The sequence below is a fragment of the Mya arenaria genome, chromosome 6 (assembly GCF_026914265.1).
Source record: "Mya arenaria isolate MELC-2E11 chromosome 6, ASM2691426v1".
NCBI classification, from domain to species: domain Eukaryota; kingdom Metazoa; phylum Mollusca; class Bivalvia; order Myida; family Myidae; genus Mya; species Mya arenaria.
In genome coordinates, this window is record NC_069127.1 from 33,862,167 (window position 1) to 33,888,384 (window position 26,218).

Below are 26,218 nucleotides of genomic sequence, written 5' to 3' on the forward strand. Positions count from 1 at the left end.
AAAATACTACAACAAAGTTGCATCTAACAGAGGTACTGACTGGTCTGAACTTTGTAGGTGGCACAGGAATTGCCTCCAGAAAGAAGATGTCAGTCGGAAACTCCAGGCCCGAGTGTTTCAGTACGGGATAGACTTCCTGTAGAACCACTCCGTCAGCTGACCACACCTTGCGGAAATGGTCCCTTAACTTCAATGGAGTGATCATACTTATGTTCGACACGCTGCTTCCCTTCTGTTTAGATTTTATCACATCTAAAAAGATAGATTTCAATTTTATGAGACATTTTTACGAAGAATGTGTACTGTAGTTAAAAACATGTTGGGACATATCATGATATTTTTAAGCATTATTGTTATATGATCCAGATATTTCGTTTAAATATAAAAAGATAATGCATGGTAATTAATTAAATTTTCATGGTTTAAAACTGCACTCTCACAGATATAACGTTTTTACAACTTTTTTATTTTTTGTCTTGGAACAAGCAGATGATTATATTAAAGCTCAAAAATTGATGTTTTATGCATTTTTCTTTTACTGAAGTAACGCTTTAAGCCATAATACATTTTTTTGCATGGGAATATAAAAATCTGTCATCTGATCTTTTGTCTGTAATCTTTTATTATTGGTTTGCAGATATTTACGCAAAAATTTGCTCTGTGATAGTGCAGCTTTAATCTAACATAATGATTAAATATATCGTAATTTATTGACGAATTATTGCACATCCCTTGCCTAATTATTACCAGTCAAAGTATTGAGGAAAACCAGAAGTCTCAAGAAAACATGTACATTCACAAGTACTTCCATGTATACCACATAAAACTGTTTTAAAAACTGTGGGTACTCTGGTTTCCCCAACAAAACAAGACCACACTCTCATACAACATCGTGTCAACAAGAGTAATAAATAAAAGATGCAATTACTTGTTTACCAAATTGTTGCAAAAATAAATAAGTTTAAACAAAACTTTCATTGGAAAGATGGTCCCTTATTCCATCGCAATCTTTCATTTTAAAGTGTACAGTTGTAAAATTATATCAACATCATCACAGACTGAATGCTATTGCTATCAAAAGGGGCATAACTTGACAATTAATGAAGCCTGAGTTATTTCCCTTGCATGTGTGTACAGTCTATGGCAAGGTGCATACCAAGTTTCAGTTGAATATCTTAAATGTTTTTTTGTGTGTTATGATGAAAGATTTTTTACAAGAAAGGCTATCAAAATACCAAGTACCAAGACTTTTTACCTCAAAAATACCTGAACAAAAACCTGAACCTTAGAGTGATATGGTTCGAAAGCATATTTACAACAATATCATCAACAATTTTATAGCCTTTTTTATAGTGAAATGGAAAGAATTCAATAAAATAAAGCAGCCTAGATTTAAATTCACACTACCCTTATGGTGAGATCCAAGAAAAACTCCTAATGGAAGTACAACAATTCTATGATATTTATAGATGCAGGCTTAAATATGTTCATGGTGTTCTACCTAAGCAGTGGTTGAAATGTACACAGGCCAACAAGTTCTTCACTGGTAAAATGCTTTCAAAGATTGCTGAAAACTTGATTTTATAAATCAAGGCTTGTAAAACTAATTTATGCCCAAGTTTAAGTCTTATTCATCCATCTAATTTCGATGAGTATGATCTATATAAAAATTAAGGCTTTAGGTTGAAAACTGAAGTTCTAACAATTCATCTTGTCCCAGTTTCTCAAATATTCTGAAGTGATTCCTCAAAACCTTACTCAAAGCATGGATAAAAATTGTGTATGTTTTTACTCTGACAAAATGATATTCTCTCATAGATTTTATTCTGGATTTTTGTAAACAAAAACAAAAAGATAATTATGTTCTAGAGAAAAAAATGTTCTGGAGTAATTACTCAATATTTTTATTAGTACTTAACTTTCCTTTGCATATCTAATGACAATGTTAATGAAATATGTTTAAAAGTATATGAAATACAAAGTTATATTATCAAAATATAAAAGAATCAGAAGTTATTACCTTTCCATTTACCAAACATACACAATTTAAAAAGTGTAAACAGTTGAGCAAGAACTTGAGAATTTTTTTCGAGAAACAGGGGCCTGGACTGGTACAATATATTCAACCTGGTCTACTCCTTTTCCTGGCGGGCTCCTCTGTGTCCGAGTTATCCCCCTCTTCCTCGTCATCGCCATCATCTTCAGGATCATCACCAGTCTGGTTGTTCGTGACCTTTGTTTTTCCCCTAGTAAGACAATATATGAGTTTATAAATTTTATTTCCTTTATTTTATTAACAGCCATGAAGAGCATCCATGTAATGTATCTCCATTATGGTAGATTAAATAAAGCAGATTAAAAGGGTGTCAATAATGTTTGTCTGCAGAATATCAAAGCATTAAATAATTTAAAATACTTCAATGTAACACGCCAAGGAAAAACAGTCAGCATGTAACACAAATTTTATCAAATTAAATTTGTATCATTCATAACATGAAAAAAAATCCAAGAAAAAATCCATAGAAAATGATTATCAATCATACTTTTCCTTAGGAGCATCAGCAAGGGTTCCGACCAGGAAAATTTTGGAGCGATCCTCATGTCTCAGTGTTTTTCTCTTGGCGAGGCAGTGAGCACACTTCTTGTTTTTGCGCATCTGAACTTTGGTGAAGATGCTGGAAATGCTCTGTCTGACAGCCTCGACATTCTTGTAACTGTGACTATTTTTGTCCTGTTTTGGTGACTTTCCTGAAAAATTGCCATTAACATTAGTTACATTACAATAAATAGCCATGATCATTTAATAACCATTAATAGCAATTACCATTAAATTTTCATAAATACAGGAAAACAATTGAATTGCAATTAATAGCCATTATAATTGAATTGCAATTAATTGCAGCTACCACTACATTGCTATTAATAGTGATTACCATTCATACCAGTAAGCATTAAATTGCAATTAATACTGGTACCAATTAAATAACTCTGTGACATGCAGGTGCCAATCTTGGCTATTTTTTCCCCAAACAATTAAGGGGCATAACTCAACATTTTTTTCAGACAGAGTAAATAGACTTGATATCCATATGTTTACTCATTGTGAACTTTTGTTTATATTGCTGAGTTAACTTCTAAAATAGTTTACAAATTATGATGTCAAGCTGGACATAAAGGCTTTGTTCTTTTTGTTTTATTTGATTGTAAGTGTATGTGTAAATTGAATGCAAAATAATTCTGTTTACAAAAGAGCAATAAAATATGATTAAACATAAAGGCTTGGCCAATCCTTGTCTCTTTTCCTTCCAAAAAAGGCACAAATAGAAATGCATTTTACTTGTTTTTCTGAAATGTTTAGAAAACAAGTTTTCCAGCAATGTGCTTTAAATAAATAATATGCTATAACTCTTTTTAATTTTGTGTCCTACCTAAGAGGAAATAGATCTATTAAAACTTCCAACCTTGCAGGCATTGTTTAGCAGTTTCCTCAATTAGCTGTTTATGCTGGCTACGATCTTCACTGCGATCCTCCTCACTGAATCTATATGACAAAATGGCGGCCTCGGCAACAAGCCCCGCCTCGAGAAGTTGACTCTCGGCCAGGAACAGTGTGCAGGCAATCGGGTCGACGTTCAGTCTGTGACAGGTGAAACATGTGGCTCGCAGTGTCTGGAGAAATCAAAGAAAACATGATGCTTGTTACAGGCAGAACTAAGTAATGTTGGTACGCGCCAATACACACCTTAGCATGGTGATAAAGAGGAGAGGGTTGAAGACAGGCAAGGCCAGCTCCATATGGCCGGGGCAGAACTAAGTAAGGCTGGTAGGCCCCCATACATACCTGTAGCATGGTCATAAAGAGGAGAGGGTTGAAGACAGACATGGCCAGCTCCATGTGGCCCATATGGCCAGGGTAGAACTAAGTAAGGTTGGTAGGCGCCATACATACCTGTAGCATGGTCATAAAGAGGAGAGGGTTGAAGACAGACATGGCCAGCTCCATGTGGCCCATATGGCCAGGGTAGAACTAAGTAAGGTTGGTAGGCGCCATACATACCTGTAGCATGATGATAAAGAGGAGAGGGTTGAAGACAGGCAAGGCTAGCTTCATATGGCTGGGGCAGAACTAAGTAAGGCTGGTAGGCCCCCATACATACCTGTAGCATGGTCATAAAGAGGAGAGGGTTGAAGACAGACATGGCCAGCTCCATGTGGCCCATATGGCCAGGGTAGAACTAAGTAAGGTTGGTAGGCGCCATACATACCTGTAGCATGGTCATAAAGAGGAGAGGGTTGAAGACGGGCATGGCCAGCTCCATGTGGCCCATATGGCCAGAGTAGAACTAGGTATGGCTGGTATGCCCCCATACATACCTGTAGCATGGTCATAAAGAGGAGAGGGTTGAAGACGGGCATGGTCAGCTCCATGTGGCCCATATGGCCGAGGCAGAACTAATTAAGGTTTGTAGGCGCCTTACTTACCTGTAGCATGGTCATAAAGAGGAGAGGGTTGAAGACAGGCATGGCCAGCTCCATGTGGCCCATATGGCCAGAGTAGAACTAGGTATGGCTGGTATGCCCCCATACATACCTGTAGCATGGTCATAAAGAGGAGAGGGTTGAAGACGGGCATGGCCAGCTCCATGTGGCCCATATGGCCGAGGCAGAACTAATTAAGGTTTGTAGGCGCCTTACTTACCTGTAGCATGGTCATAAAGAGGAGAGGGTTGAAGACAGGCATGGCCAGATCCATGTGGCCCATATGGCCAGGGTAAAACTAAGTAAGGTTGGTAGGCGCCTTACTTACCTGTAGCATGGTCATAAAGAGGAGAGGGTTGAAGACAGGCATGGCCAGATCCATGTGGCCCATATGGCCAGGGTAAAACTAAGTAAGGTTGGTAGGCGCCATACATACCTGTAGCATGGTCATAAAGAGGAGAGGGTTGACGACAGGCATGGCCAGCTCCATGTAGCCCATATGGCCAGGGTAAAACTAAGTAAGGTTTGTAGGCGCCTTACTTACCTGTAGCATGGTCATAAAGAGGAGAGGGTTGAAGACAGGCATGGCCAGATCCATGTGGCCCATATGGCCAGGGTAAAACTAAGTAAGGTTGGTAGGCGCCATACACACCTGTAGCATGGTCATAAAGAGGAGAGGGTTGAAGACAGGCAAGGCCAGCTCCATGTGGCCCATATGGCCGGGGCAGAACTAAGTTAGGTTGGTAGGCCCCTTACATACCTGTAGCATGTTGATAAATGATGAGAAAATGGTTGAAGACTGGCATGGTCAGCTCCATGTGGCGCATACGGCCGAGGCAGAACTAAGTAAGGTTGGTAGGCCCCCATACATACCTGTAGCATGGTCATAAAGAGGGTTGAAGACTGGCATGGCCAGCTCCATGTGGCCCATATGGCTGTGGCAGAACTAAGAAAGGTTGGTAGGCGCAATACAAACCTGTAGCATGGTCATAAAGAGGGTTGAAGACTGGCATGGCCAGCTCCATGTGGCCCATATTGCTGTGGCAGAACTAAGAAAGGTTGGTAGGCCCGATACATACCTGTAGCATGGTCATAAAGAGGAGAGGGATGAAGACGGGCATGGCCAGCTCCATGTGGCCCATATGGCTGTGGCAGAACTAAGTAAGGTTGGTAGGCCCCCATACATACCTGTAGCATGGTCATAAAGAGGGTTGAAGACTGGCATGGCCAGCTCCGTGTGGCCCATATGGCTGTGGCAGAACTAAGTAAGGTTGGTAGGCCCCCATACATACCTGTAGCATGGTCATAAAGAGGGTTGAAGACTGGCATGGCCAGCACCATGTGGCCCATATGGCTGTGGCAGAACTAAGTAAGGTTGGTAGGCGCAATACATACCTGTAGCATGGTCATAAAGAGGGATGAAGACTGGCATGGCCAGCACCATGTGGCCCATATGGCTGTGGCAGAACTAAGTAAGGTTGGTAGGCGCCATACATACCTGTAGCATGGTCATAAAGAGGGTTGAAGACTGGCATGGTCAGCACCATGTGGCCCATATGACTGTGGCAGAACTAAGTAAGGTTGGTAGGCCCCCATACATACCTGGAGCATGGTCATAAAGAGGAGAGGGTTGAAGACGGGCATGGCCAGCTCCATGTGGCCCATATGGCTGTTGCAGAACTAAGTTAGGTTGATAGGGGCCATACATACCTGTGGCATGGTCATAAAGAGGAGAGGGTTGAAGACGGGCATGGCCAGCACCATGTGGCCCATATGGTCTGGGTAGAAATAAGAAAGGTTGGTAGGCCCGATACATACCTGTAGCATGGTCATAAAGAGGAGAGGGTTGAAGACGGGCATGGCCAGCTCCATGTGGCCCATATGGCCTGGGCAATGCAAGGATGGCTGGTTACAGGTAAAACAGACATCATGCTCATCCGATGGGCCTGGAATATTCAAACTTGAACATAATTGGAGTTTGGAACATTTTTGTTAAGAAATGTTAAAATTTTATCTCTTAGTATTTGCTGATTTAACTGTTAGTGAATTTCAATTAGTCGCAACACTTTATCAGATTGAATAAACAACTTGCAAACTATTTTCCATCAGAAATAAACTATTTGCTAGGGAATGATTCTTCAATAAGATTTGTCTTAACACCAATCACTTTTGCTGCAAAGATTATTCTGATAACAGTATTTAAAAAATGAATAATAAATCACACGTATATCAAACATTTGTACAAATTAAATATTAATATATCAGAATTTGTTAAATCAAATTGATACAAAAATGTAATCAATCAACTTCAAAATTTAAAAAGTGTTCCACTGTAGGAGAAAATGGTTGGGCCCCTTCCAAAGGAAAATCTTTCCGTATTTTTTTTTAATGCATGCTGTAATGCTTAAATCATAATTTATATCAAATATGTATTCTTTTGCCACATATAATTAAGATACAAATTCATACTACTGGATTCTAACTTCTGAAAGCTTATTGCAGATGAAAAATGCCTACAAGTCAATTTTTGGTCCAATTTAAGTTAGAACTGGGGGAAAAGGTGAGGAATGGGGCCGAAAATCAGTTCCAAATAACTTGAAAAACAGCCCTGAAGTACAAATGTTAACCTGCTGCAGTGCTTACCCAGTGCCTGATCATACAGTCCCCCAACTGTTGGATGGTTCAGGGTTTCAAAGGTCTCCACATTTGTTATTTCCTTCACACTCAACGCCCTGACATCTTTTCTTGTGTAAAATCGGAACTGAACTTCTTCTATCCCATAATATGGGTTAAAGTCATCTCTCTTGTCCATTGTCGTCTTTTATCTAAAAACAGAATAGTTTGTTAAGACCAAAGAAAAAGTATGAAATGGTTTGGTTAGGGTTACATCCTTTTCAATGTACATAGGCCTTTTATTTTATTAGGTTTTATGTACGAATGTTAGTGTCATCATTTGAAAATTGTGTTAAAATTATAAAGCTTTAAACAATTACAGCTTTAAAGGTTTTAAATACATATTCAAACATTAATTTTTCTTATTTATGTTTTGTTTTGTTTTAAAACTGACTATTTAAGAGGGTAGGGTCTGGCTTTTACAGCGTAGGTAGGTACACTTTCTATACATTTTATTCTATACATATTTTACAAAACACGCAATGCCTTGGGAGAGATATTGTCATCACGTTAAACTGCAGAAATATATACTGCGCTAGCCAACTCGGTGGTATGCATATCACCACGTTCATCTGCTGCTATTACGTAAGACTTCAAAAAACATACATGCTGCAAATTACCATGATGCGGCTTACCGACACATGCATATACAGTACTGTTAAGACCAAACTTTACACTCTTGTTCACTAGGAGTGCACTAGTAGTGAACAATTTGTGCACTAAGGATAAACTAATGTAGTCTGTAGTTTATTAGATAAGCCAGTATAGATTTTCCTGGTCCACTCAGATTGGCCTTACTATATTGATTTAATTTAACTGATAAGATCATTTCCTCTAGCAGATTAACTTGTGATAAAACATTTTAGTATACTGCATTTATTGATGACTTTATGATGATCATCATTTAATGGGCCAGTAACTAAAGACAAGGGGTTTCTACCCAGCATTTACTGTCATATTTGTCAACTTTTTAATTCTAATGTAGGTGAAATAAGAATAAAACATTTCTTAAATAAATCCAATAAATATTCTTTGTAAGCCAATATTTGAAAATAGGGGTGTTATCAATATAATTGTGCTACTATTGTAACATCCAAACATTTGTTTTGGTAATTCAGACATTTAATTAAAGTCAATTAGTGATTACAAAATAATAATTCTGAATCCTAAGTATATAAGTGAACAGCACTATTATATATTCAAACAGTGAATGCAAAACCAATGTTTATGATAAAAAGGTAATTGTAATTTAAAAGTAGAAAAAATGCATGCAGTGTTGAAAAAAAAATACCTTGCCTTAATTAGATTTAAAAATAGAAGCTCAGGCTATTTCTTCAGAAACAGATTTTTCATATATGCATTACATTATAACTTCATCAAAAAGTTTATAAATACTAATCTAGATGATATTGCAATTGTCTGTAACTTTCCTGTATAGATGTTACGTAACTATATTCACGATTAATTTCATTACTTTTCATAAATAAACATCTTAAAATCCTAGTTTGAGCATTTGATACTGAATGTATCTATTTATCTTTATCTATAAAAAGAGCACTAACGGGAATTGCCCTACAAAATGGCCCACTAACCAGGCATTAAATTTGAATTTTAAGAAAATGATAAAATGCTTATTCATACTTTTGTAATGAGATTACCCATTGTAACAATGTTAGCCCCAATAGGTCGAGGCAATAAACAATACACAGGAAGTATCAGGGACCCTGCTGTGATAACTTAAAAATGACAAAAAAGGGAATTATCCAATGCATCCAACCATTAACCAGGCATTACAATGAATATGAGTTCTATTAAACTTACTATTTGATGTTAAAATACATGATATGCTGATGGTTAAAATTAAATATCTCTACTCTTAACAATTTGATTAACAAATTATGAAAAGTGTCCTAAACTAATAGGTTTTTTTTTAATTTATAATGCAATTGCAAAATATAATTAATAAATATAAACTATTTTCCATCTTTTATAAAAACATATTTGTTAACATCTCTTCTCTAAAACCAAATTTGTAAGAAAATATTGAGTTGCCTAGTTTTAAGAAGATTGTCATGTTAATTCTCTGCTGTGTATCCCTTGTTTATTGCACTAGTGTCATTGCAGGGGCCAATTTCCTGTGTATTTGTTTATTGGCTTGGGGCCATTTGGAGGTGACACCATTTAGAGTAGAAAATAGCATTGTCCTATTAATACACAACCAATTCTTGCATAAACAATATGTGCATAGCCAATGTATTAATTTGACTGATGAGAAGTAAATAATAAACAAATAAAGTAGCATTACATTTATGTTGTAGGATATAAATCATATAAATGGGATATTATTAATAATATCTAACATTACTCTTATTCTTACTCTAAAGCATTGTTATAATGCTTTTAATATGATTTAAAAAGTTATCAAAATGAAACGGTTAGTCAAACACTGACAGATCTGAGATTTGAAAGACAGCAGGAGGCAATAAAGATAAAGATCAATACACAAAATTGTGTACTATGGGGGTGGGGGTGCTTAAAGAAGGCTTAGTGTAGCCTTCAATGGATAGTATTTCATTTAATAATGAAGCAGCAGAACCAATTATACAAAACTTCTAAAGTATATGTTTATCTATTATGTGTTTCAAATTAGAAATGCAATCAATAAATCTGGGTACAATTTAGAAAATGTAATAATAATATATGTTGTACTTATGTGATAATGATTGCTGTTAGGCGGTCACCTTAAATCACAATACATTTGTTAAACAAAAATAAACATAAAATTATAAGTTTTAGAATAGATGGAAGAAAATCTTGTTTTATATAACCTTTGAATGAATCAACAAGGGCACAACAATTCCACAGTTTGAGCTTGGAACAATAAGGTATGAACCTTGATGATTACCTTGTTATTGTTAAAATAAAGGCTTATGAATTCATTTCATCATTATGTTCAATAAGTGTTTGAAGATGAAACCCTTTAACCCAGAACCAAAGTTATATTATTATACCTATCAATTAATATCAAAATAATGCAATGCATATTAATAAAGAAAAAAAACAACATTTAAATATCTTTGTTTGACAATTTCTTTTTTACAAAACATCAGTTTTTTTTAATTTATTATCTATATCATTTACATGAAAGATCCAAATGGATTATAAGTATTCCCTATAAATTAATTACCATTAAAACATCTGTTTAAACTACACCCATCATTCTAAGTTTCACTGTAAAGATAGCCTTTATTATAGACTGAATAAACCTTATCTGGTCAGCCCCTTGTCTGCATTTAGTCTGTCCCTAGTCTTCCCCTTGTCTTACCCTAGTGCACTACGAAGTGCACTGATGGTGAACTGATAGTGAACAAGAAGTTCACTAACTGTCAAGTTTGGTCTTAACAGTACTGTATTTCAAAAGGTGTCACGGGTACAAAAGGATTGTAAATTGTGCTGTGCTTGCAGAATGGCTTTCGCCAGAGGGTAAACAATTTTCTCCTCCACACTTTATAATATGGTCGCTGGAATATTGAGTGTTTGTTACAGAATTTTTAAAAAGTAAGTTAACTGATACTGAAATATACATGTAGCTGCAAAAGTGCTAAAATGCCTTTAGGAATACATGTACATGTAGCTTGCACGGGTAGCTCTATTCATATTTCATAAGTCTTTGTTAGAAGAGCAGAAGTAATTGTTTATTTTTGTAATCAACAGAATAAAAGGTAAATCAGAGGAAAGGAACATCAATTCAGTGTAGCCTAATGTGAAATTGCAGAGTTATATGTAGGAATTTTGTGTTGAGCAATGTAACTGCAATCAAATTTATTAAAAGCACCAGGTTGAGTGTAATTCGTTATGTAGGGTTCTAACAGTTGGTGATTGGAATTTATAACCAAACCAGGGTAAAGTGGTTGACACCACTGTCCCTGATCAAGAACCAGAAAATGAATATCGCGAAATTATATGACAATGAACAAATTACATTCATGATCATAAAAATGTATTGTATGACGTTTAAAAAACGGTAATGATATATTTTTCCAATCTAAATTACCTTTCACACATGATGTCGTTCTTCGAAGTATTAAATATCTTCACTGTTAATCAAAACATGTGTTTATATTTTTGTTACGACACACTCAACAGTTTAGAAATCTACGCAGCGGTTAATTCCCCTTTGAGAAAATTGTATGTTTTATTTTAGACCTTGCGGTCAAAGATAACCAATGAAAATGCATATTGTGCTGTACTGTTCTCATGGCTGATTTACGTTTTACTCACACTTTTCGGATTAATAAACATTATTTATTTTATATTATTACCTTACTGTATATAATACAATGTAAGTCTGTAATAAAAATCATATATGTTTTAATATGAAAGCACATGTACATTGTATTTCAAAAGATACAAGGGATTATTATGAATACGAAAACTTTCGTTACAGTCGCTAGACATGCTAATATTGTACATAAGTTTTATTCATAATCGTTATACTTTCATTTGTACATTATCAGTATATTGTGCTTTTTAATTCACAGGAACACGTACATGTATTGACAATTGAATAATAGGGACTTTGATCAATGGTTAGTCGACATTGGATGTTCAAGCAGGAAACCTATTGCTCATCATTCTCAGGCAGGAAAACTTTCTTGCCTAACACTGTTTATATGAAAATTCCATTTAAATGTGTGTATGTCGTAGTTTTTTCTACAAAATTGTCTTGAAAGGGAGTTGCTTGTGTTTGGTAAATGTATATATATTAACAGGGGCGGGTGTTGGATTCAGTGTTAAAGGGGACACAACAAATCGACTTGCGCCCCTCCTTTAAGGCCGAAATCTATTTCCGGGTTTTAATTGTTGGCATGGTTTTTTAAGGGTACTTCTCTAAGAAAAAAATAACAATTCATAGTCCGAAATGGTGCATTTTGAGCATATTGTATTGTTTATTTTCACTTTTATTGAAACAAAAAGTAAACTTAGACTATTTTAAGAGGTGTGGCGAGCCGGGTGCACCCCCTGTATCCGCTATTGATAACAAGAGCTGTCACAGTATGTGACGAATGCCCCCGAATGTGACATTGACCTACGAACAAGGTCAGTACATGAAAAGTTGATCTTGCCTTTACGTTTCAAATAAATATGGCAAGTTATTTAAAATTGCCTCTGAATATCAAAAATACCACCCATACTTGACAACCTACACTGTTATGTCCTTATATTCAGAATTCCCTTGTGAATAAACACTTAGTGTATCTTTCACTTCAGAGGTAGGGACATGGGTCTTGCACGCGACACGTCGTCTTCGTATGTGGAACACATGTAGCAAGTTATTTTAAAATCTGTCCATACATGGGAAAGTTACAGCCCGGACACGACAACCTATACTCTTTGTCCTTATATGCAGCACTCCATTGTGAATAAACACTAAGTGTGACCTTGACCTTTGAGGTAGGGACACGGGTCTTGCACGCAACACGTCGTCTAAGTATGTGGAACACATGTGGCAAAATATTTTAAAATCTGTCCATACAAGGGAAAGTAACAGCTCGGACACGACAACCTATACTCTATGTCCTCTATATGCAGCACTCCATTGTGAATAAACACTAAGTGTGACCTTGACCTTTGAGGTAGGGACACGGGTCTTGCATGCGACACGTCGTCTTGGTATGTGGAACACATGTGGCAAGTTATTTTAAAATCTGTCCATACAAGGGAAAGTTACAGCCCGGACACGACAACCTATACTCTATGTCCTTATATGCAGCACTCCATTGTAAATAAACACTAAGTGTGACCTTGACCTTTGAGGTAGGGACACGGGTCTAGCACGCGACACGTCGTCTTGGTATGTGGAACACATGTGGCAAGTTATTTTAAAATCTGTCCATACAAGGGAAAGTTACAGCCCGGACACGACAACCTATACTCTATGTCCTTATATGCAGCACTCCATTGTGAATAAACACTATGTGTGACCTTGACCTTGGAGGTAAGGAAACGGATCTTGCAGGCGACACGTCGTCTTGGTATGTGGAACACATGTGGCAAGTTATTTAAAAATCTGTCCATACAAGAGAAAGTTACAGCCCGGACACGATAACCTTTACTCTATGTCCTTATATGCAGCACTCCATTGTGAATAAACACTAAGTGTGACCTTGACCTTTGAGGTAGGGACACGGGTTTTGCACGCGACACGTCGTCTTGGTATGTGGTACACATGTGGCAAGTTATTTTAAAATATGTCCATACAAGAGAAAGTTTCAGCCCGGAGACGACAACCTTTACTCTATGTCCTTATATGCAGCACTCCATTGTGAATAACCACTAAGTGTGACCTTGACCTTTGAGGTAGGGACACGCGTCTTGCACGCGACACGTCGTCTTGGTATGTGGAACACATGTGGCAAGTTATTTTAGAATCTGTCCATACAAGGGAAAGTTACAGAGCCGGACGGACGGACGGACGAACAGACGGACGGACGGACGGTGCGATTTTAATATGCCCACATTCGGGGGCATAAAAAAACATATCGTGAAGGGTTCTCTCATAATACCCTGACCAAGATTGGTTTGGTCAACTTCGAAGGGTTCGCTAATTAGCGCTGGAAAGTGACAACATTTGGAGGGTTTTAGTGAGCTGTGATAATTTCAACCGAGCCTTGCAACATCAAGTTATATTTATTAAGTGAGATATTAAAACAGATAATGGAAACTGATTTCTTATGAAGTCATGCATTTGTTAAGGGAAGCATATTAAGGTGGATAGTTAGATTGTTGTTTCATATTTGGTGGGTCAATCAAAGATACACAAAAACGTGTTTCGCGCATGTTATTATATATATGTTATCATATTTTGCTTCGGATGAAGAATTTAAACAAAGCTAACTTTACTATTTCTTCACCATTTAAAATGAGCCATAGCGCAGTCTAAGCCGCTTACGGATCCCCGCCTTTGGTCTGTTCACAGAGTTTGATTGAGAGTTTAATTACTTAAAACACTTCGACAAACCTTTTCACAATACGTCCGTCTGATGGACTTTTGTAATAACATGAAGGCGGGGCTCTTTAAGCGGCAAAGACTGCCCTTTGTTTTGTTTTTGGACTAGGGCACTTGTGGCCTAGTTCATAGCCGTAATCGCGATGTCTGCATTTTCAAGCCGAATCTGGGGGTTCACTGACGTAATGTATTCATACGCTGTATTTTGATTGGATTGCCGTTAGCAAATTTGAATAATCAAAGTAATACCAGAACTGATTACAATGAAAACATCCAATAAAAAATAGTTCTCCTAACAAGACAAGCTAATTGTATGTTCTTTTAATGAAGCACAAGAAATGGGTACGCAGCGAGTGAGTTAATCGGGTTAACTACATGAATGTTCTTGCATACGGTCAGATTAAATGCAATAAGAATATGAACATATTGGAAAAGTACGCATCGACATTTTCCGTTTAAAGCTCTTGATTGATAGACTGGAAGCCGCTTTCTCTTTTATCCGAAAAGAGACCAGTATCAGCTAACCACGGTGCCCGTCGCGCATTCGAAATGTCTTGTGGGTACGTAAAACGAATCAAGCTTGCGGTCTAAGTAGTAAACAACCAAGATATTTGTTGTTGTTGTTTTTTTTTTAAAGTATTGTTATCCTTTGTATAGAATGTTGGTATTAATTTATTAACAGGGCTGTTCTTTTTTTTCGACATAATTTGCATGTTGCCGTGACATTTTCTTTTTAAATACAAAGTTTATTTTTTAACTAATCATTGCATGTCACTCAGCACTTTTTTAAATACAGCATGATTTTTGGTATTGATTGTTTAAATACTATTAATGTAAAATAAAAAAAAAATATGCCGCGTACCTGTATAACGTTATAACTTGTGTTCTTGAGAAAAAGTAAATTCGGGTACCAGTCTACTGTATTGACTCATTCACTATGATGAGAGCGGTCGAATGATTCACACATGTACATGTTATCACTACTTCCGGATGCTGATGATGTGAATTTTATACGTGTTATATTGAAGAAATTTATCAATAAAGTCGCCATTGAATGATTACCACCATCAAACGGATTTATTGTCATCTTACCGTGGATAGCATGTTTAATTTGACACGTAGACTTTCAAGCAATACAAGTTCGTTTGATAAAATCATGTGATTTCAATTTTGCAAAATGGAGATAAAGCAATATCAAATATGCGCATACTTATTTATAAAGTTTCATTTTCAATGAAGCCAAATGTATGAATATGTGCATAGCATCTGGCTTATGAATATGATGAGTGTTTACCTATGTGCATAGAAATGTCTTGGAGCCATTCTCAGTGTAAATACATTTTGTTGACATTGTGTGATAAACCATCGCCATTTGCCTGCTCACTTTTGATTTCTACTCTTATTATGCACCAGTCAATTGTTACCACCCCCTCGGGGTATACTAGGGAAAAGGGCAGTGTTTTCACCTTTCAGTGGTGTCCTCGCAGTGCCTGATGATTGCGGTGGTTTTGTCTTCCCGCAAAATATAGCGGGGAATTACCCTTACCTAAGATCCTTGGGGTGCGAGGTTATTTGGCAGGGATTTTACCACCAGTTCGTTCCCGCAGGGTAGGGTAGGGATTTTATAGGGGATTGGTTGGACTGAAAGTCAAAGTATTCCCCAGACCTGGAGGGGGGGGGGGGCGTTCGTGGTTACATTTGACTGGTGCATAAAGTTCTTTTTCTAAAGACGCTTTGAGCTCAATGAAAATCAGTAATCACCCAATGTAGTGGCATAGTGAAGTAATGAAGATTTAAACTCACAAAAGTCTTTCTCAAATGCTGTCCAGGCTTTTTTATGCTTAAGAATAACTTACCTGGAGATATCAGACCAGAAATCGTCTTGGCATGAGATTGGATTACTATGGATCAGCATGCACCAGTCAATTGTAACCAGGGCCCCCACATCCGGGGGTATACCGGGGAAATGGGCCGTGTTTTTACCTTTCAGGTGGCCACGCAGTATCGGGTCTTCGTGGAAAATACAGTGCGGATGTGGCTTAACCTAATGTCCCTTGGGTGCTGGGGGGATATGGTGGGGACTTTGCCATCAGATCATTCCTGCAGGGCGGGGATTTTAGCTTGGGTTGGCTGGACCGAAAGTTAAAGTCCCCGCTATTCCCTGGACCGGGGGGGGGGGGGGCGGTGCATGGTTACAATTAATTGACTGGTGCATAAGCTTGCGTATACATACAGATTCAGTGTTTTGGTGCGCAGTTGACAAATTTACTAATTACTTATTAGAAGTTAAGAATATATATTTATTCATATAAGTTATACTTTGCAATCTAAATCATAGATTTAAAAAAGGTTACCTGTATCAATAAATGCAATTATACATAAATAACAGTGCAAATCTTTATGAATCATCCAAATATGAGTACCTTGCAGGGTCTATGTTATTTTTTAAAAATTATACGAAGGGAGCTTTCAAGATTAGCTTTCCAATCGCATACACAATGCAGTTTGAAACCTTGATAATTCAAATAAATCTTGGTTGCAGACCATTACTATTAAATATTTGATAAGTCACAGACATTATAAAGTACATTTTAAAAGGGCTGTACTCAGTTAATAACGAAAACGAAAAAAACAACTTTCTTTTTTATAGAAACCTGACATTAACTTGGTATCGATGTGTACCGAATTAATGCATTGAAACTTACTAACTGATGATGCACATAGTTTACAAATGATTTATTAATAGCAGTTATTTCGTGTTTTTCCATTAAAAAAGATTACTAAGTACATTGTATGTTTACCGAGTATAATTCATTCCCTATGCGTAATCTGCCGTTGATGTTATTACGTGATTTAAGCGAGTTAGGTATATTTCTGGAAATTCCACCCAGTCTTCATAGCATAGTGGATTCGACACTGCACTGCAAGTTTTTTACATTTTGGTATTTTATTTACAATAACGATATCAAAGAGTAAAATAGTTTATTAAAAATTGTCCTTAGATTCGTTAAAGAAAAAAAATCCAACTTTTTTGGTGCCATTCTGGTGTACAGTCCCTTTAATAAACAACAGGTGAAACCAATGCTGTATTAAATTTGAGACAGACAAAAAGAAGACAGTACAAAGTTTAACAAGTGTGATCAATTTGAGAATACCCGGTACCTTACGTAATTTATAAATATTCATGCGATTCAGACAATTTAAATGGTAGAAATCACCAAAAAAAAAACAAAAAAACATCCCCTTGAATTATTCCTGTCAAAGTTTAAACTCATAATCAAATTTCAATGCACAGCATTTGAAATAATTTTAAACAGATGAAAAACTGTTATTTTAAAAAGCACAATACATTGTTTATCTTTTATGTGACCAAACATTAATATAAAAATTAATTCAGATAATAATTTAGAGACTTTTCTTACGCTTATATGCTTGGGATTGAACATTAATATAAAAATTTATTCAGATAATAATTTAGAGACTTTTCTTACACTTATATGCTTGGGATTGAACATTAAGAAAAACAAATTTCAATGAAATTAAATGAAGCACAAAATATACAAAAAATGAAACTTTTTAGACTTTCAAAACTTTAACACTAATACTAAATACGGTTACATAAAATGATGAATACATTTGTAGGATTTGATATCCCACTAAATGTAACCGTCAGCTTCGTTCATTCTAAACTTTCTCTCAGTGATAAGGAATAAATTTTATTCACTGCAGTTGTTTTCTAACTTTATGAAAATGAGAACAATAGAAACAATGCATTTACTGTTGATCAGTGCAGATTGTGGGAGGTCATGGTTGATTTCACTGAACCACCAATAAGCCCTGCCGAAATTGGATTCTAATTGGTCAGTCAGGTGTTTTTGGTAGGCTTGATTAGTATGAATCTTAATTTTAACCATCATTTATGAATGTTTACCAAATGATTGAATATTAAAATAACAAGCGAAATGTTAGTTTGAATGATGAAAGCCATGAAATATGTGAAGTATTTAAAAAGAGACCATTTTCCAGCTTGTGTAAGTATCGAGAAAATGATTAAGTAAACTTATTTATTGTTTATCTGAAAAATGTTGAAATCTCATGTTTAGGCTTGATTGCTATGTTATTGCAATATGTTTTATTCATTGTAATATTAATGTAAAACATTTTTATGTTGACTTAAGTTTGTAAATAAAAACTAATGGTATTGGTGATATGAGAATGATCTCGTAAGTCTTTAAAATCCCTTTTGGTATTGTGAGGATTTTGCTCCAGTCTTGATCAGTTTAGCTTTTGAAGATTTTCAAAGTAACTGCAAAACAAGTCCAGCTGCCTAGAAAGACTATGTCAAACCCTGACCAGAAAAAAATTCTAGTGTTTTCAAATTACCACCTTGGCAATGGTTTTATCGTAACATAGGATATTAATGCTAGTGGTTTTAAAGAAAATGCTAGTGTTTTTGTATTCGGAATGATATATCATAAGTGGCACTAAATTGAACATAATTTATAGTTCTCATTGATAAAACACATAGCCCCAAGTACATGTTGATCTAAGATTTAAGGCTTGGATGGAGTCAGATCAAGAAAATTGCATGTAACATTGTCAATACATTGTACTTTCCAACGCAAAAACTGTTTGTTCATTCAAGTATATAATGCAATCCCCACACCAAGGAAATGCAGTATTGCTTAACCAGCTCAATTGACATCATGAGTTGGACATTAAAATGCTGCAATTAAAGGCACATCTAGATATCAGAATTATTCAAACTCTGATTTAGCAACCTTATTATAGTTTAATATATGAACTACTTTTGCGAAATGAAAGCTTTTTTAGATTTACAAGGACAGGTAAAAGTATTTGTAGTAAAGTAAATGTACTGCAACACCTGATACATGTTGCCTAGGAATCTTACAAATTCCAGGCACTCCAAATGTTACAGTTCTATTCAATTCGGAGTGCCTGAAATGAAAGCTTCTTGATTCTACATTCAACATCTTTCTGTATGACCAATGACCAGGAGAATCATGAACCTACAACCATTTGCAATTATTGAGATAGGGAGCTATCAGGACAGAGGACAATACAAGAATGGCCTACTGTTGCATTTATTGAGGTCTTTTACAAATATTATCCAAAGTATGGCCCTGTGGTTTAAAGCTCCCCTGAAAAAGAGGTGACAGGTTTTCTATATAGGATATAATTACATCATTGAAAATCTTCTCTGAAACTGCAAATAACAAACCTTTGATATAAAATGATTTAATCAAATTAAACAAGTATGTGTACTTTGGTTAACATACGGCAACCACGTAAATTAATTTGTTTAGGTCTGATTTAACGACATTGAGATTTTCAAAAGAACTATGACTTTATCTGATTAAACACTTTAGCCCCCCCCCCCTCCCTCTACCCACACTTTCCTTTGCAGCTTGCAAGCAGTTTTAGTCTAAAGTTTAAGCTAGCCCATTAAACAGTGACCCCTTGTGATGTGAGCCGATTTGTTTAATGCTTAGAACATGATTATCAACATTCCCCTAAATGAAGCCCTAGTCCATCAGTGCTTTCAGCACTTTGATTAAATGGTGCAGTAAATTAGCTATCTTTGATTTAAGTCCTTATTTTAAGCAAAATTTTGCCTTCCAACGTAGCATTTATGACGTAATTGATCACGTGGTATATACACACTGTTTAAGATTAAGATGGAAAATGTCCTAATGTATTCAAATAAATCTTCATCATAAATACAAAATAACCAACACTGATGCAATATTGCATCTCTTCACTCTAGTGCTCTGGTCGAATGGAAACTGCTATCAGGGGCGGATCCAGGAATTGACGTTAGAGTTGGCGTAACTTAGGGGCGCAACCTTTTGACATGCACCCCTGCCTCTTAACCGAAAGTTTATGGCATAAACTGTTTGCATGTGGATTTGGGTTTACTTTATCAAGACAATTTTAACAACTTGTAGTCGGAAATGATGCATTTTATAATTTTTTCTTTCCTATATTGACATAAAAAGTAAACTACGATTTAAGAGGGGGCGCGCGCCGGATGCGCCCCCTTTTAGCCGCTAGTGGTTATTTCTCAATTTATAAGTCGTTGAGGATTATCTTACCGTGTTTATTAAAGAGCTTACTAAACCCTTATTGTACGGGTACGTGTACGCATCGGCTAACGTTTGTGCACTACGTTATCCAGGTAAGTGTACGTTGGTTTTACAGTTTCAGAACTACATGAACGATATATGAAGGGATTCATGCTCATCAAGGAGATTCAAATGCATGTACAAATATAAGTTTGAAGTCAAACTTCACCAAGGATTTTGAATCTCAACTGTAACGTTTACATGTATCCATAGCTAAACGTACATTAACAAATATATGGGGTGCATCGCAACCTCTATATTCTCATAGCTACACTAACATGTACACATACACGTGGTGTTTCGCCGCGACCTCTCTAATTTCTAATAGCTACACGTACATGTACACATAGATGTGGTGTATTACAACTACTCTAAATTCTCATAGTTACACGTTCATGTACACACACACGTGGTGTATCGCAACCTTCCTAATTTCTCATAGCTACACGTTCATGTACACACACACGTGGTGTATCGCAACCTCCCTAATTTCTCATAGCTACACGTACATGTACACATACACGTGGTGTATCGCAACCTCCCTAATTTCTCATAGCTACACGTACATGTACACACACACGTGGTGTATCGCAACCTCCCTAATTTCTCATAGCTACACGTACATGTACACTCACACTCACACGTGGTGTATCACAACCGCCCTAATTTCTCATAGCTACACGTACATGTACACACACACGTGGTGTATCGCAACCTTCCTAATTTCTCATAGCTACACGTTCATGTACACACACACGTGGTGTATCGCAACCTCCCTAATTTCTCATAGCTACACGTTCATGTACACATACACGTGGTGTATCGCAACCTCCCTTATTTCTCATAGCTAAACGTACATGTACACTCACACTCACACGTGGTGTATCGCAACCTCCCTTATTTCTCATAGCTACACGTACATGTACACACACACGTGGTGTATCGCAACCTCCCTAATTTCTCATAGCTACACGTTCATGTACACACACACGTGGTGTATCGCAACCTCCCTAATTTCTCATAGCTACACGTTCATGTACACACACACGTGGTGTATCGCAAGCTCCCTAATTTCTCATAGCTACACGTACATGTACACACACACGTGGTGTATCGCAACCTCCCTAATTTCTCATAGCTACACGTACATGTACACATACACGTGGTGTATCGCAACCTCCCTAATTTCTCATAGCTACACGTTCATGTACACTTACACGTGGTGTATCGCAACCTTCCTAATTTCTCATAGCTACACGTACATGTACACATACACGTGGTGTATCGCAACCTTCCTAATTTCTCATAGCTACACGTTCATGTACACTTACACGTGGTGTATCGCAAGCTCCCTAATTTCTCATAGCTACACGTACATGTACACATACACGTGGTGTATCGCAACCTCCCTAATTTCTCATAGCTACACGTACATGTACACATACACGTGGTGTATCGCAACCTCCCTAATTTCTCATAGCTACACGTACATGTTCACATACACGTGGTGTATCGCAACCTTCCTAATTTCTCATAGCTTCACGTTCATGTACGTGGTGTATCGCAACCTCCCTTATTTCTCATAGCTACACGTACATGTACACACACACGTGGTGTATCGCAACCTTCCTAATTTCTCATAGCTACACGTTCATGTACACATACACGTGGTGTATCGCAACCTCCCTTATTTCTCATAGCTACACGTACATGTACACACACACACGTGGTGTATCGCAACCTCCCTAATTTCTCATAGCTACACGTTCATGTACACATACACGTGGTGTATCGCAACCTCCCTAATTTCTCATAGCTACACGTTCATGTACACATACACGTGGTGTATCGCAACCTTCCTAATTTCTCATAGCTACACGTACATGTACACATACACGTGGTGTATCGCAACCTCCCTAATTTCTCATAGCTACACGTTCATGTACACACACACGTGGTGTATCGCAACCTCACTAATTTCTCATAGCTACACGTACATGTACACACACACGTGGTGTATCGCAACCTTCCTAATTTCTCATAGCTACACGTTCATGTACACATACACGTGGTGTATCGCAACCTCCCTTATTTCTCATAGCTACACGTACATGTACACATACACGTGGTGTATCGCAACCTCCCTAATTTCTCATAGCTACACGTTCATGTACACACACACGTGGTGTATCGCAACCTCCCTAATTTCTCATAGCTACACGTACATGTACACATACACGTGGTGTATCGCAACCTCCCTAATTTCTCATAGCTACACGTACATGTACACTCACACTCACACGTGGTGTATCACAACCGCCCTAATTTCTCATAGCTACACGTACATGTACACACACACGTGGTGTATCGCAACCTCCCTAATTTCTCATAGCTACACGTACATGTACACTCACACTCACACGTGGTGTATCACAACCGCCCTAATTTCTCATAGCTACACGTACATGTACACACACACGTGGTGTATCGCAACCTCCCTATTTTCCAATTATAAAAGTTACACGTACAGATACACAATGAAGTGGTGCATCGCAACATACCTCATTGCTCAGAGTTACACGTACATGTTCACATTCACGTGGTGGATCGCAGCCCCCCCTAATTTATCATAGTTACACGAAGATGTACACATACACGTTGTGTATCGCGACCTCCCTAATTTAGCATAGTTACTCGTACAATAAAACATACACGTGGTGCATCGCAACCCCCTCTCTAATTTATCATAGTCACACGTACAATAAAACATACATGTGGTTATCGCAGCCCCCCTAATTTATCATAGTTACACGTAGATTTACACATACACGTGGTAATCGCAACCTCCCTAATTTATCATAGTTACACGTAGATTTACACATACACGTGGTAAATCGCAACCTCCCTAATTTATCATAGTTACACGTAGATGTACACATACACGTTGTGTATCGCGACCTCCCTAATTTATCAATTTATAATAGTTACACGTACAATAAAACATACACGTGGTGCATCGCACGCCCCCTAATTTATCATAGTTACACGTACATGTACACATACACGTGGTGTATCGCGACCTCCATAATTTATCATAGTTACACGTAGATGTACACATACACGTGGTAAATCGCACCCCCCTAATTTATCATAGTTACACGTACATGTACACATACACGTGGTGTATCGCGACCTCCCTAATTTATCATAGTTACACGTAGATGTACACATACACGTTGTGTATCGCGACCTCCCTAATTTATCATAGTTACACGTAGATGTACACATACACGTTGTGTATCGCGACCTCCCTAATTTATCATAGTTACACGTAGATGTACACATACACGTTGTGTATCGCGACCTCCCTAATTTATCATAGTTACACGTTGATGTACACATACACGTGGTAAATCGCAACCTCCCTAATTTATCATAGTTACACGTAGATGTACACATACACGATGTGTATCGCGACCTCCCTAATTTATCATAGTTACACGTAGATGTACACATACACGATGTGTATCGCGACCTCCCTAATTTATCATAGTTACACGTAGATGTACACATACACGATGTGTATCGCGACCTCCCTAATTCCCCATGGCTACACTTACATGTACACGTACATGTGGTGTATCGCTTAGAATGTAAATATCTTTACACAGTGTTTCCTTTATTAGATAATATGCCATTTAACAGCATGATGTGCATTTGTTTCAGTAATTTTCAATGCATTTTGGAAAGTTAATTGATAATGAATATAAACGTTGATTGAGGTACTCAAATTAATATTAATATCTAACACTTTACCTCACTAAGTAATTGACATTCATGGACGACCCTCTTGCAACATCGTTATACGATATATTCGATCAAACAAGTTTCTAGATTTATTAAAAAGTCAAAGCAATTCATCATCGTATTGCAATAACAGTAAACGTGTAGTTTTATTTGTCAGATTTATGTTACATGCTATTATAGATTCCGGTTGTTTCGCAATATTGTTTGCATATTAGCACGTAACCATTGAAATATTGTCTTTATATTTCTTGTCTGGTCTGTAGCTTAATATTTTGTAAGGTAGCCTTTTGGTTATGTTCTCCTGCCTTGTAGGTAGTCTTAAGTAGGCTTTGTATAGCTTTCCTGTCAACACATCACCCTTATTGCTATTTTGACTCATCTATAAATGGTGTTGCCCTTTCCATCACCATTATTGCTATGTTTGACTCATCTATAAATGGTATTGCCCTTTCCATCACCATTATTGCTATGTTTGACTCATCTATAAATGGTGTTTCCCTTTCTATCACCATTATTGCTATGTTTGACTCATCTATAAATGGTGTTGCCCTTTCCATCACCATTATTGCTATGTTTGACTCATCTATTAATGGTGTTGCCCTTTCTATCACCATTATTGCTATGTTTGACTCATCTATAAATGGTGTTGCCCTTTCCATCACTCTTATTGCTATGTTTGACTCATCTATAAATAGTGTTGCCCTTTCCATCACCATTATTGCTATGTTTGACTCATCTATAAATGGTGTTGCCCTTTCCATCACCATTATTGCTATGTTTGACTCATCTATAAATAGTGTTGCCCTTTCCATCACCATTATTGCTATGTTTGACTCATCTATAAATGGTGTTGCCCTTTCTATAACCTTTATTGCTATTTTTGGCCCATCTATAAATAGTGTTGCGCTTTCCATCACACTTATTGCTATTTTTGACTCATCTATAAATAGTGTTGCGCTTTCCATCACCCTTATTGCTTTTTTAACCCATCTATAAATAGCGTTGCACTTTCTATGGTATAGATATAAGGTATGTTACATTTGTCGACTGTCCTCAACAAAGGTTCCTTATAGCATTCTTTGGACCCAAAACAGACCTCATTATTTCTATATTTCTTTTCAATGAAAAATAGACATAAATTTACTGTCTAAAACTACTAGCCGATCTTAGATGGTTATTGACCTCTTCAATGAAACGTGTTTGTAGCAGACGACAGTCATATATCTTACAAATATCAATCATGTCGGAAATATAGGTAATTTATCTGTAAATTGTGGCTATATGTGGGTCATCAATGGCTCAACCCTGTGGGACTCAATGTTTCTATTTAGAAGCACTTTGGTCAGCAATTGCTCAACTCTGAGGTGCTCAATGTTTTTATTTAGAAGCACTTTGGTCAGCAATGGTTCAACACTGAGTTGCTCAATGTTTCTTTATAGAAGAACTTTGGTCAGCAATGGCTCAACTCTGAGGTGCTCAATGTTTCTATATAGAAGCACTTTAGTCAGCTGTGGCGCAACACTGAGGTGCTCAATGTTTCTTTATAGAAGAACTTTGGTCAGCAATGGCTCAACACTGAGGTGCTCAATGTTTCTTTATAGAAGCACTTTGGTCAGCAATGGCTCAACACTGAGGTGCTCAATGTTTCTTTATAGAAGAACTTTGGTCAGCAATGGCTCAACTTCGAATGCTCATTGTTTCTTTATAGAAGCACTTTGGTCAGCAATGGCTCAACACTGAGGTGCTCAATGTTTCTTTATAGAAGAACTTTGGTCAGCAATGGCTCAACTTCGAATGCTCATTGTTTCTTTATAGAAGCACTTTGGTCAGCAATGGCTCAACTCTGAGGTGCTCAATGTTTCTTTATAGAAGCACTTTAATCAGCTATGGCTAAACTCTGAGGTGGTCAATGTTTCTATAAAGAAGCACTTTGGTCAGCAATAGCTCAACACTGAGGTGGTCAATGTTTCTATATAGAAGCACTTAGGTCAGCAATGGCTCAACACTGAGGTGCTCAATGTTTCTATATAGAAGCACTTAGGTCAGCTATTGCTCAACTCTGAGGTGCTCAATGTTTTTATATAAAAGCACTTTGGTCAGCAAT

General features: G+C 37.1%; 2 protein-coding genes across 9 annotated transcripts in view; both read right to left on the reverse strand.

The window, feature by feature from the left end:
- Positions 1-26,218, reverse strand: part of LOC128238705 (DNA-directed RNA polymerase I subunit RPA1-like) — a 207,064-nt gene that overhangs the window by 24,562 nt on the left and 156,284 nt on the right. The window lies entirely within an intron of this gene.
- LOC128238707 (DNA-directed RNA polymerase I subunit RPA1-like) overlaps positions 1-26,218 on the reverse strand; it is a 41,262-nt gene that overhangs the window by 906 nt on the left and 14,138 nt on the right. Inside the window, exons 1-7 of one of the 3 annotated variants that reach the window (XM_052954879.1) lie at positions 11,207-11,287; positions 7,123-7,304; positions 6,298-6,425; positions 3,462-3,669; positions 2,544-2,748; positions 2,128-2,246; positions 41-252 (exon numbers count right to left, since the gene is read on the reverse strand). In XM_052954879.1, the coding sequence (XP_052810839.1) occupies positions 41-252; positions 2,128-2,246; positions 2,544-2,748; positions 3,462-3,669; positions 6,298-6,425; positions 7,123-7,291 (1,041 nt within the window). In that variant the 5' untranslated portion in view covers positions 7,292-7,304; positions 11,207-11,287. Of the gene's footprint in view, positions 1-40; positions 253-2,127; positions 2,247-2,543; positions 2,749-3,461; positions 3,670-6,297; positions 6,426-7,122; positions 7,305-11,206; positions 11,288-26,218 lie in introns of those variants that run through there. The other 2 variants (XM_052954878.1, XM_052954880.1) reach the window with 2 other exon arrangements.